Source organism: Oryctolagus cuniculus, chromosome 5, assembly GCF_964237555.1.
Source record: "Oryctolagus cuniculus chromosome 5, mOryCun1.1, whole genome shotgun sequence".
Taxonomy (NCBI): Eukaryota; Metazoa; Chordata; class Mammalia; order Lagomorpha; family Leporidae; genus Oryctolagus; species Oryctolagus cuniculus.
In genome coordinates this window covers 39,752,642-39,765,767 of record NC_091436.1, presented here as the reverse complement: position 1 = coordinate 39,765,767, position 13,126 = coordinate 39,752,642, and the positions used below count along the sequence as shown (strand labels likewise).

The 13,126-nt window shown below is 39.5% G+C and overlaps 1 protein-coding gene across 2 annotated transcripts in view; it reads left to right on the top strand.

Moving 5' to 3' along the window:
• LAMA2 (laminin subunit alpha 2) overlaps positions 1-8,960 on the top strand; it is a 707,630-nt gene extending 698,670 nt beyond the window's left edge. Inside the window, exons 60-63 of one of the 2 annotated variants that reach the window (XM_051855341.2) lie at positions 1,996-2,149; positions 4,793-4,923; positions 6,740-6,962; positions 8,590-8,960. In XM_051855341.2, the coding sequence (XP_051711301.2) occupies positions 1,996-2,149; positions 4,793-4,923; positions 6,740-6,962; positions 8,590-8,747 (666 nt within the window). In that variant the 3' untranslated portion in view covers positions 8,748-8,960. The remainder of the gene's footprint in view (positions 1-1,995; positions 2,150-4,792; positions 4,924-6,739; positions 6,963-8,589) is intronic. The other variant, XM_070073612.1, reaches the window with a different exon arrangement.
• The last annotated feature ends 4,166 nt before the right edge of the window (positions 8,961-13,126 follow it).

Sequence of the window (13,126 nt, the reverse complement as noted above, 5' to 3'; positions counted from 1 at the left end):
GTCATTTATTTGTATATGTATTTTACGTTACAAAAATCACATGGGCTCATGATCACTTACGGATCAAGAAGAAACTCCTGAGAAGTAACAGGTTTTCTAGATAAAGATGAGAGGTAATTATACAGAATACTCAGTGCCCACAAAGGAGCCAGACTCCCTCAGTTTCAATTCTTCCTTAACTATGTTGACTGGTAATGTGCCCTTGAACAAGTAATACATTTTTTTTAAAGGTTTATTTATTTGAAAGTCAGAGTTATAGAAAGAGGGAGAGACATAGTGAGATCTCACATCCACTGGTTCACTTCCCAAATGGCCATAATAACCAAGGCTAAGACAGGCTGAAGCCAAGAGCAACATGGATAACAAAAGCCAAAGCACTTGGACCATCTTTCCCAGGTACCTTAGCAGGGAGCTGGATTGGAAGTGGAGCTGTTGAGACTTGAACCTGTACCCATATGGGATGGCAGCATCGCAGCCAGTGACAACCCACGATGCCACAATGCTAGCCCCAAGTTATATCTTTCTTTCATAAAGTTCTTATACAAAATAGGGTAATGAAAGTGTCAAATCAAAACAGTTGCTATAAGGATTAAATGAGGATTTCATATGAGAGAAAAAGAGAATGTGTATGTGTTAGTTTTCATCTGTTGGTTCATCCCTCAAATACCCACAATAGCTGAAAATGAGGCACACTGAAGCTCCCTCAGTGCCGGCATCCCATATGGGTGCTGATTTGAGTCCTGGCTGCTCCACTTCTGATCCAGCTCTCTGCTATGGCCTGGGCCCCTGCACCCTCATGGGAGAACCAGAAGATGATCCTGGCTCCTGGCTCCTGGCTCCAGACTGGTGAAGCCTACTGGGAAGTGAATCAGTGGATGGGAGACCTCTTTCTCTCTCTCTCTCTCTGTGTAACTCTTTCAAGTAAATAAATAAATCTTTTAGGGGGAAAAAAGAAAGAAAGCACTGGAGAACAAGAAAGATGAAGATGATGTTATTATGTTGATGCCCTATTCAGAATACAGTTATCCAATTTTGGCTACAGAATTTGAAGTTCTCAATTTTATAAATCAATATTTACTGAGTAATTTTTTGCCAGGAAATGTGTCCCGGTGTGCTTTGGAACTCATTTTTCTGAGAAGCGCAGAGGATTAGAGAACACACTACAAATGTAATACAGTTCCATGCTTATATCAGAACACACGATAAAGCAGAGTTTTCCATTCATCCAAGACAATTGCCCATTACAGTTACAAATCCTCATCCTTTGGCTCCCCTTGTGGATCAGTGTGACTTTCCTTTTCCAGCTATGGATGTGCTACCTTAGTCTGTCAAAGCCAAGAGTCTCTGAAGTGATAGCGACAGACATGATTAACCTGAATTCCTAAAACCAGATGAAATAGGATGGAAAAAAATATGGTAGCATTATTTCTGAATTCCTTGAAACCCAAATGTTTCATGCAAACTTTCAAGTTCTATGTGGATGTGTCTTTCCTCAGGGGAGGGCTTATTTAATTTGCAAGAGGAAGAAGCACCAAACCAAGCAAAATTAACTTTTCCAATAGAAATTGAACACATATTACAATAAATAAATATATATATATACACACTAAGGTTAACAAACTCTTAATAGAAACATGAAAACAGGAGCATGAGACTAATTAAATGTTACAATACCCATATGGAGCCCACAGCTCTGTCAACCCAGTGGAAACATACTAAGGCCTGGCATTTAAGTGGTTACACTATCAGAATCATCATATTCCAAATCACATACACTGGAAGCACAAAATTTTCTTCCTTCATGCTGTGAAGCCTGGGCTGATAGCACAGATCCAGGCAGCTTCAAGAGGTACCCTCAGAGAACAAGCTAATGACCACATGTATCAAGCACCCCACCAAAAAAAAAAAAAAAAAAAAAAAAAAAAGATTGCATTCCAGAGAAAGGCAAAGTTCTGCTAAAATGTGACATTTGTTTCTTCTGTCCTGCATACTCAGGTGACCTACAGCATTGATGGCTGCATCAGGAATCTTCACATGGCAGAAGCCCCTGCTGACCTGGAGCAGCCAACTTCCAGCTTCCATGTTGGGACATGCTTTGCACATGCTCAGAAGGGAACATATTTTGATGGGACCGGTTACGCCAAAGCAGGTAAGGCTCTTGCCTTTCTTTCTGGATGTATAAACTAGGTACAAGTACTGATCTCTTATTCAGACAGAAAAATAGAACTCCCCAAGGTCCTAACTAGAATTTTCTATTTAAACCAGAAATAAACTTACAGAGGTAATAAAAAGATGCCTCTTAAACATTTGTGCATCTATGTCTGATAAGAATGAAAAGAAGAATTAAAGTAAAAGTCTGTTTGGTGGTTTTATTCCATCTCCTTCACTGCAGGTAGTAATAGCAAAATCAACATTCTGTAAGAAGGCTCGCATGTTTATACTTTGTCGTACTCTACCATCCAGTTCTCTTTCTGGAGACGAGTTATTGTTTTTGTTTCTTTTTCATCAATTCCTGCCATAGTTCACTTCAGGATCCAACTGCACACACATACACACCCACACACACGTTCAGCGTACACATACTGGTTCCCATTTCTTTTTGATAATAAATAGCTGTTTTTGACCTGGCTTTCTGTAAATATCCTTTCCTACTATAGATCTAAATCCCTAGTCATGAATTCACAGCTTGAAAAGAAAAATAGGAAATAACTTCTACATAATCAGAGAAAAAAATCGAACATATTAAGATATAACATTCAGACTCATGACTATCATAGGTTTGTGAATTTGTTCACTGAAAACAAAATTAACACACATATAGTACCTAGAAGTTATTAAGGGAAACACAGTGGTAATAAGATACAATTATTTCCTTCAAAAATATCTTTTCAAGGAGCTAGCATTTAGCCTAGCAGTTAAGATACCCGCATCAGAGTACTGGGGTCCAATTCCCCACTCTGGCTCCTGGTTCTACCTTCCTGCTAATGCAGACCCTAGAAGGCAATAGTGATGCCTCAAGTAATCAAGTTCCTCCCGTACACCTGGGAGAATTAGACCTCGTTCCCAGCTCCTGCTTCTGCCTCAGCCCATCCCTGTCCACCGCATGCATCTAGGGCATGAACCAGTGGATGGATCACTTCTTTCTCTCTGCCTCACTAATAAATAAAAGTATAAATTATATATGCCCTATATATGCTATCAATAGTTAAGATGTTTTCTCAAAAATAACCAATAAAATGCCTCAAAACAAAAAGCCATATAAGCCAGATTCTGTAAATGTTTAGAAGAATGATTAATTTTGGTTGAGGAAATCACAAGACGTTTTGTGGAGGGATTGACATTTGAGCTCAAATTTAGTAGAGAAGTTGAACACCCCCAGGCAAAATTTGTGGGAGGTGGAATAGTAGGACGGAAGTGGGACCTCACCTTTGCAGAAGCAGAATACAGGAAAACACAGAATAGGTTAATATGCAAACACTGAAGATTCTGTTGAGCCTCGAGTTCCATGTGTTGTGAAGGTCCAATAGCTTTCCCAAGATTGTTGCAAATTCACAGATGGCAAGCATTCTCTTGTTCAAATTTGATTTGAACTTCAGCATCTGCAGCATCCTGCCTGGGCTCTTTTGGTTCTGGATTAAACTGGAGCAGAAAATTAACCACTTCCCCAGTTTCCAAAAGCTCCTGCCATCTCATCAACACACACCATAATACAATTTATATGAGACGTAGGCGGTGGTGGGGAAGATTATTTCACTGGGAAACATACAGTTTCAATTTAGTGTTTGACATCTTTGTTCTTACTAGCTCTCAACTCACCCAATCACTGGGGTTTTTATTGGCTTCTTCATTTCCTAAGTCCTCAGTTCAACTGCCTCATGTCATTCCTCTCTTTGCCCTCCTTCCTGTTTTATTTAATAGAATACTGCTTCTTCTACCCTTAGCTCTTAAAAATCGGCTCCAAATCCACCTTTGCCCATCCAAACCCATGAAGGTGCTCAGCAAAACCAGTCTTTCATGTAATAGGTTCCATCCGTCATTGGAGACAGCTGTGGTTACACAAAACATTTACTTATTGCCTAATGAATGGCATGGGGAAAATTTCTATGAGCTCTTTCATAACAATTGATGTGGTATAGATGGATCTTAACAAATGATATTTTTTCTGAGTCATAACTTAAGTACTTGCTAAAAGATCAAACAAATCAATGAATCAAATATGGGCAACTGTAGATTAAACAACTAAATGGATGAAGTAGAGAAATCTGTTTATGTCCCAGAACCATTCTAACAAAACTGTTCTTGCCATTAGTCTATTACTAAGATTTTAGAAATTTTTAACCCTTTCAGATCATTATGGAACCACTTCAATTACCCCAATTGTACTAATTGCTGAAAAGTTTTCCTTAATCCAACAGAGACGTCTAACATTTACCTGGCTGTGAAATTCTTTGTGTCCATCTCAGTGTTTATTCATTTATTCAACAACTATATATTAAAACTCCATTATGTACTAGATTACTTTATTGGGCACAAGGTAAGATGGCGAGAAATACAGACAAAATCTCTGGCCTATAAAACTTACTTTCTGGGAGGGAAATTGACCTAGAAATAAAGCAATGGATATAAAATGCAACACGATGGTGGAAGTACAGACCATATGCAGGGGTGGAATTTACAACCCTCAATACAATTGACTAGCATGAATTGCAATCCAGTAACACTGCGTTGTACACATTTGAATGAAAACTCTTACACTGAACTCCACAATTTTTTCTTAATCTTCATTTTACAGTTGGTGGATTCAAAGTGGGATTGGACCTTCTTGTAGAATTTGAATTCCGCACAACTAGAACCACTGGAGTTCTTCTGGGAATCAGCAGTCAGAAAATGGATGGGATGGGAATTGAAATGATTGATGAAAAGGTAAGCGTCAGCAGTGCAGACACTTGTGATTTCTCTGTGGCACTGTCCATACACGGAGAACTCCATGTTGAAGCCCTGCTGTGTTCTTTGTTGGCAGGAAGTTAGATCATATCTTTTGAGCCTTCTAGATTATCTTAATCTGTATGTGTTTCAAGCATAATTCTTTGTGGTGCAGCATATATTTTCAATGTATTAATTCTACACAAGCCAGTTAGGTTGACTATTGCTGGACCAAATGGTTTTAGATTCCAAGCTCATGCAGTATTGCCAGAAGTACAGTTATTCTCTTTATGAACACACAGTCTAAGAAACTATTGATTCCAGTAGAAGCAAAGGTAGAGGCAGCTTGAATCATTTAAAATCAGTCTGTTTCTTAACAGGGTAGGCTTCTCTCGGGAGTCAAAGTAACATGAATTTCTCAATTGCTATTTAGAACATGCAGATACCATTTCAAAAAAAAAAAGAATTCATAAAAGGATTTTGTCACTTTGCCTACAATGGATAATCTAAAACATCTATGTAGTCCCTGCAATGCAAGGAACAACACCCTTCAGTGAGATGATCTGTTCATGCATACTTTGTATCATAAATAAGACAGGCAAAGCAAGGCATTTCACACTTCTACAAAAGTCCTACTTCAACTCTGTCTCCTATTTCAACCTTGGGGTGCTGTTGCCTTCCAAGAAGAAAAACCACACTGGGACCTCAAACGAACTTTCCTTGCTCCTCCCTCCTTCCCCTCAGTCTTCAAGTCATCCTGGAAGGCAACCAGGCAATATAGACAAACTAAATGAAGAAAAAGTCCAGGAGCTTAGAGATGAAAAAACAAAAATTAACAAGCAAGCAGTACTTCATAGTTTTGCCAAGTTTTCAAAACATACTTTTTTACATCTTTTTTTGAGTACGCTTCATTTCCTCATGGGCTTCTAGCACAATTAACATTCCTCAGCAAACCCCTTTTACGTGCCAAGTCTTGTTCTTACAAACTCCACTCAGTGAACTCTTTATTATATCAACTACATAGGTTGCAAACTTTTCACTTGTTTACTTGACTTTCCATCTTTTTCAAAACCCTATTTTGTTTCTTTTTACCTTGTGAAACATGCTGCCAAATTGACTGATGCTTTTAATATTTCAATACATTTCTTTTCTTCATCAACTTCAAAAGAATTCTGTCATCTCAAATTTCAGGGGCCTTTTCTACATTACTAAAAACAGATTTTTCTCATTTAAGCAAGAACTTCTAATCTAAGTTCTTCATTGTTAGGCATTTAACTGGCCTTTTGGCTCAGGTCTCTGGCACCTGTGACATGAAACATGCTCCAAAAACTTAATTTATGTAGCTCTCAATCCTGTATATAAAATGAAATCCATGCAGGAAAAAATATGCAATTAAAACATCAAAAGTTTAAATTAGAAAAATCCTTTAAAGTGAATTTGTAGACCAAATTAATGAATCACTTTAAACAACATCTTTTAAGAATATTTTTATAAGGTTCACTCTGAACTGTTGTGCTCTCAAGAGTTCTGTGGTAGAATTTTTCTCTGTGGATACTACCAGGTCCTTCGTTTGTCACCTGGCAGCTCCAACTGCATACATTTCACCACTTAATCCCCAAAATGGTCAAAACCAAAGAACATAATTTGTGACTTCTAATGATTAAAATTGTATTTAACTTCTTACGTTTTTAAAACATTTTAATATGCCACAGTGATGTTCCCTTCTAATGATTCCTGGAGACTTGATCATTTTAGCTACTGGAACCATCAGACAGCCCCTCTAATGGAGCCACCTGTACCATTTCCTGTCTTCTAGCTTATGTTTCATGTGGACAATGGCGCTGGCCTATTCACTGCTATCTATGATGCGGGAATCCCTGGGCAGTTGTGTGACGGACAGTGGCATAAAGTCACTGCCAACAAGATCAAACATCGCATTGAGCTCACGGTAGATGGGAGCCGAGTGGAAGCCCAAAGCCCTAACCCTGCATCTACCTCAGCTGACACAAATGACCCTGTGTTTGTGGGAGGTTTCCCAGGTGAGTATTGGCTACAACAGCAAGAATTTGCATGCTCTGTTATGCTAGTGGCTTTGAAAATTTTTGCGTTTATGTATAAGTATGTTCAAGAATGTGTGTTTCAGTGTACTTGCTTCACAGCCTTAGAATCTACCCCCATAAATAATACTTTACCTGAAATTTCTAGGGTGTAAAATGATATTACTTATATAAACCACCTGGGATTGACCCTTTTCATGCTAGCCCCCAGTGCTTCATTGGTGCAGACATGCAGGCTAGAGGAAATGAATTTGGCCTATAAATGATATGAGGCATTTAACAGCAATTGGGACCAATGTTGGTGTTCTTTCTGATGCTTTTAATATTAATATTCCAGCAGAATCATAAAATGTTGTAGCAGTTATTTCCTCAAGTTCTGGAAATCACTGGGTTAAATGTAGCTAATCCCCCCCCCTTAGGTCTTTATAGAATTTATATTTCAGTGACAAAGAAACCCAAGCAATAAATGTGCGTTCAAAATCCTCCTGCTGCACATTAAGTGTAGCAATGTGGACCACAGAGTCACCTAAAGTGCCCATAAAGAAGAGTAGCTAACCTGATGGGACATAAACCAACAGCCTCTTAATAATCACAGTAATCACAGACTCCTGAAATATGCTGTCCTTATTTTGGCTTTGTCCCTATTTATATGAAGCTCCTAGGCTTCCCACAACAACTAAGATGTTCAGCCGTGCTCACCAGAGCAAGAGATACAGATGTAGGAGGGGCTACTGAGAGCTCCTCTTCTCAAAGCTGCTTCTGGGACTTCCAAAGACCTCCTTGTGCTTCAAGCAGGATCAACGCCAAGATTTTATGAAGGCAGATCATGGGCTCTCCCTTTGATGGCCTATGACGTGGGACCCTGCACACTCTCTAGTAGGCGTGCCGAATATGGGGCCTCCTGATAAGAGGCAAGATTTTATGTGAGCTTCCACTTAACCTATTGGGATGTAATCTTATAATACAAGAAAACAGTGAGGTCACCTGTAGAAACGCATGTCCCGGAGCAAGTGTTGTGATGCAATGGGTTAAGCCCCCACTTCAGTGCACCCTGGGTTGGGCAGCAGATGATGCCAGTGCTGGGGTTCCTGCCACCTACATGGGAGACCCAGATGGAGTTCCTGGCTCCTAGCTTCAGTTTTATGGGCATTTGGGGAGTGAACTAGAAAATGCAAGGTCTTGGGTCTCTCTCTCTCTCTCTGTGTCTTTCTCTTTCTCCCTCTTGCCGCCCCTCTTTCTGTGTCCCTCTGCCTTTCAAACAAATTTTAAAAGTTCAGACATAACATATGTCCTAATTCAGCATTAAAAGTATTTGATAAATTGCTTTGTTTCATTAAATATAATTTTATAGGTTAAGTCATTATTATCAACATTTTATTCCTAACCAAATAGTTGGCTTAACTTAAAATGCGTAAGACCAAACGTTTACATATTTCACAATTATAGTTAGTATTTTTCCACAAATCTGCCAGTAAAGCTAAAAACAAAATCACTAACTTTATGTAAGACCATGTCCCAGTTTCATTGCAAGCCAGCGGTTGACTCAAACATGCTCTCAACGTTCTGGTCGGCAGCATGTCAAAATGAGCCCTCGTGTTTGTTTTTTCAGATGGCCTCAACCAGTTTGGCCTGACCACCAACATTCGGTTCCAAGGATGCATCCGGTCCCTGAGGCTCACCAAAGGCACTGGCAAACCACTGGAGGTTAATTTTGCCAAGGCCCTGGAACTGAGGGGTGTTCAACCTGTGTCATGCCCAGCCAACTAACCAAAATAAGTTTCCCCTCCAGAAGGGTCTATCAAAGCAAGTATAACAAGTACCATAACTATATCTACCTATGTATGTATTTTAATAAAACTAATTTGTGCACGTAGATAGTCTTTCTGTACTCAGATGGTGCTAATTCACAATCCTACACTGAATTCTAATTCAAATCACTTCTCAAGTCTATGAATATTAAAACAATTATTGCATTCTCAATAATTGCTTGTTTTGTGTGTCTTTAATAATAAAAAGCAACTGACCATAAAGTGCTGGATTTGCAACTTGCCCTGGAATCATCAAGGAAAAGGGTACAGATTCAATTTGGCAAAGGCAGTCTTTTTTTAAAAAATAACTTATTCCTAGTAATACTTTTATCATCCTTTTCCATGTTTGTCAGCTTTGGCTTGCTGTCCAAGCCATTGAAAACAAGTGGATTTGGCATATGTGATTGGGAGGAAATCGGCTCTCTTACTCTGTGTGTTTGTAAAAGCATTAGCAAACCATTTCCCTGATCCAAGTTCATTATTAGATAGTTTAACTAGCCATAGGAGTGAATACCTTTTTATGCTGAAGGTAGAAAGTATAGATCAGATCCAGGCCAGAGAGCTTAATCACTTGATTTTCTTGTTTGATAGTGATTTATAGGCTTTGGGGAGATCCCAGAACCACACTCCAGAATGCCAATTAAGTACACATTTGATGCCACGGTATTAGACTTGGGGCTCTTGAAGTGTGCAATGACAATCACAATCTATACTTAGTTGGAAAGGAATGATGCGGAAATATATTTTTACTTACCGAGAAGCAATGAACCAGAAACTTAAAAGGTATGCTTCATTGAATCTTTTTTAGTTGTAGTTGCACCTAACAAATTCACTTCCTTGAATATTTTTGTTTTTAGTTCTCCTTTTACCCTCTCTTTCAATCAGCTTCAAAGGGTCTGTGGGAAGAGTAGCCCAGATTTTATTCATCAGCTTAAGAAGGAAACGTTTTATTTGCCATGCTCGGTAGAAATGGTTGCTGTCTGATAATTCAGAACACTTAAAGTAACAAGAGACTTGCCACACTATGGGAATTTTAGCAAAAGAAGAATCCTCTGTGACAAAGTTATCCACTGTGGGAAGAGATAGCTGCTTCCAGTGCAGATGGTGTCTACCATAGCCTTAGCATTTTATCATCGACGACTCCTCAGTGCATTTGTCACGAAATGTCATCCTAGAGCAACCTGTTACCAACCTTCGCTCCATTTTTTGGTAACTGCCTGGGAAATTTAAAAGCCCTGGTGCCTGTCCAGTGATTCTGATTTGGTCTGGAATGTAGCCTGGGCTACATGAAGATTATTAAATACCTCCCCAAGCAATCCCATTGGATATTTGAGAACAAAAACCTAAGGAGAAAAATCATTCACCACACCAAGAAAGAATCTTATACCGATCGAAAATACTGTTGTAAGCATTGTCTTGACCAGTTTCATACACATAAGATAGTTATATTGAATCTAGTTAATGTTTTGTAAGCAACCTTTAAGCAATGACACTATTAGAAAACCAACGTGCTTTGAAAGTGAAAACATTATTTGTACACTTAACACTGATACAGATTTTTGGGCTTTTTCTGGATACTGAATGGGTTAAACAGAAGTAAAGAAGCTAGCTTCCTTAAGTTAAAAACAAATGCCTTTCTTTCCCGAATCCTCCACCAAGAGATACATAAATTTGGAGACAAAGATTTTTTTTTTTTTTTTTTTGGACAGGCAGAGTTAGTGAGAGAGGGAGAGAGAAAGGTCTTCCTTTTTCCGTTGGTTCACCCCCCAAATGGCCGCTACGGCCAGCACGCTGGGGCCGACGCGCTACTCCGATCCGAAGCCAGGAGCCAGGTGCTTCCTCCTGGTCTCCCATGCGGGTGCAGGGCCCAAGGACCTGGGCCATCCTCCACTGCTCTGCTGGGCCACAGCAGAGAGCTGGACTGGAAAAGGAGCAACCAGGACAGAATCCAGCACCCCAACCAGGACTAGAACCCAGGGTGCCAGTGCTGCAGGCAGAGGATTAGCCTATTGAACCGTGGCGCCGGTCCAGAAACAAAGATTCTTAATGGCATGCCAAGATCAGTTTTTAGCTAAATTCCTTTAAATAGCAGAGTTGGAAGCAACCCTTGAGGTCAACCAACAGAGACTCAACTCCAACATTAATAGAGCCTTGGGTACTTAAAAACAAGATCTAAATCTGGGTGTCACCTCAAACCAACTAAACTGTAATCTATGAGGGCTCTAGCACTGGTAGTTTCTAAAGATCCCCACTGATATGTGCCTAAGACTGCAAACTCCTGGGCTCCTACCACTTCCACATTGTGTGAGGAGGTGGAAGGCAGGCAGAACCCATGGAATGCTCAAAATCCCACAGTAGCAATGCTCTCTCATCTAGTACCAGAAAAGTTGTGTCGAGACTGAGGCAAAATTCATTCATTGAATTAGCTAGCTTTGACTAGATTTGTGTCACTCAAAATCTGTAATCCAGAGCAGTCCATGTATTTGTTACACTTCAGCAAATCTTTTCTAACATTTTAAGATCAGCAAGACAATTTTTTATGAATGGGAAAAGTCTCCCTAGCATATTCCAAATAAATTTTCTACCTTGAAAAATCAAATTTTTGGTCTCAAACAAAACATTTTTCTCACTCAATCCTACCCCCTCAGTAATTTCCTCACCTCATGCCACCCACAACAATCACAAAGAAAGCAGACTACCCTTCATTTACTTTCCAAAACACCACCCCTACCAGATGACAGCATTTTTTTAAAAGTGTTTTGCACTTAGAAGAAAAATATTTGAGATGGGACTTTTATTGAAGTTACAATAATGAATACTGCTGAAAAATGAAAATCAAGTCACCAGAACACACTCTTAATATTTCAATTTGCAGATTTAAAAATCATTACTATGTTAAAAAATCATAACTATTTTCTTCTCTGATTTAGCCTATTGTCCCCAACTAGAGATCTTTCTAGAGTTTCTTCTTAACAGAGGAAAAGACTACTTTAACTTAGGGGACAACTCTTGATTTTATGCAAATTATTTATGATATGATATTGACAGCTATGATTATCGTAAAATCAAAGCAGAGTAGTCCATTTTTGGAAGTAGTGTAGAATTTGTTCTTCACAACCACTTGCAAAGAATGCAACTTTTTTAATCTCATGTTTAAATGTTTTTTTCTTTTTTTTTTTTCTTTTCTTTTGACAGGCAGAGTGGACAGTGATAGAGACAGAAAGGTCTTCCTTTTGCCGTTGGTTCACCCTCCAATGGGTGCCACGGCCGGCACACTGCGCTGATCCAAAGGCAGGAGCCAGGTGCTTCTCCTGGTCTCCCATAGGGTGCAGGGCCCCAACACTTGGGCCATCCTGCACTGCACTCCCTGGCCACAGCAGAGAGCTGGCCTGGAAGAGGGGCAACCGGGACAGAATCCGGCGCCCCGACCGGGACTAGAACCTGGTGTGCCGGCGCTGCTAGGTGGAGGATTAGCCTAGTGAGCCACGGTGCCGGCCTAAATGTCTTGTAATATATTTCTTCAAGACAGAGATACGGCCAAATTTACTTGCCCAAGATTAGTGCAAAACTCAGACCCAAAGAGTACCTGGAGGAAAGGATACCTGAGGCTAGGTCCCCAATTTCAATATTATTTTGGCTTCTTGACATACAGGATGATAGCTGATATTCACTCTAAGGCACTTGTGAGAGTTACCTAAGTGAACATGACATTTGTCCCCAGTACTGATAGGAAACTCTTGATGAGCTGAATTGTTTCCCCACAAAATTTGTGTGTTGAAGCACTAACACCCAAGACTTTAGAATGATACTATATCTGGAGCTAGACCCTTGTAAAGAGGTAATTAGATGAAGTGAGATGATATGACTGATATCCTTATAGGAAAGGGGCTTAGGACATAGACAGACATAGAAAACCATGTGAAGACAGTTAGAAAAGGCCAGCTACAAGCCAAGGAGATAAACCTCCATAAGAAACCAGCCTGCTGACACCTTAATCAGAATTGTAACAAAATGAATTTCTATTTCTTATACCACCCAGTCTGTGGTACAGCTGTTTCAGCACACCTAAAGCATCTCTTCACTAAAAGTAAAAATTTAATTACTTAAAAACAATCCATTTCATGTTTCCTAAAGGATGGTAACATATACATCAGGGAAATCCATTTTTTCAAAGAATGATTATTATCGCTTATATAATGTTTGGTAAAAGGTTGGGGCCAAAAAAATATTCACAGCATGGTTAAATCAAGGAATTTATTTTAAACCTTCTTGGGGACATTAGAAATAGCTACATAGCAATTATAAATCCAAGAACCAATGTTCTATCCCATAATACCA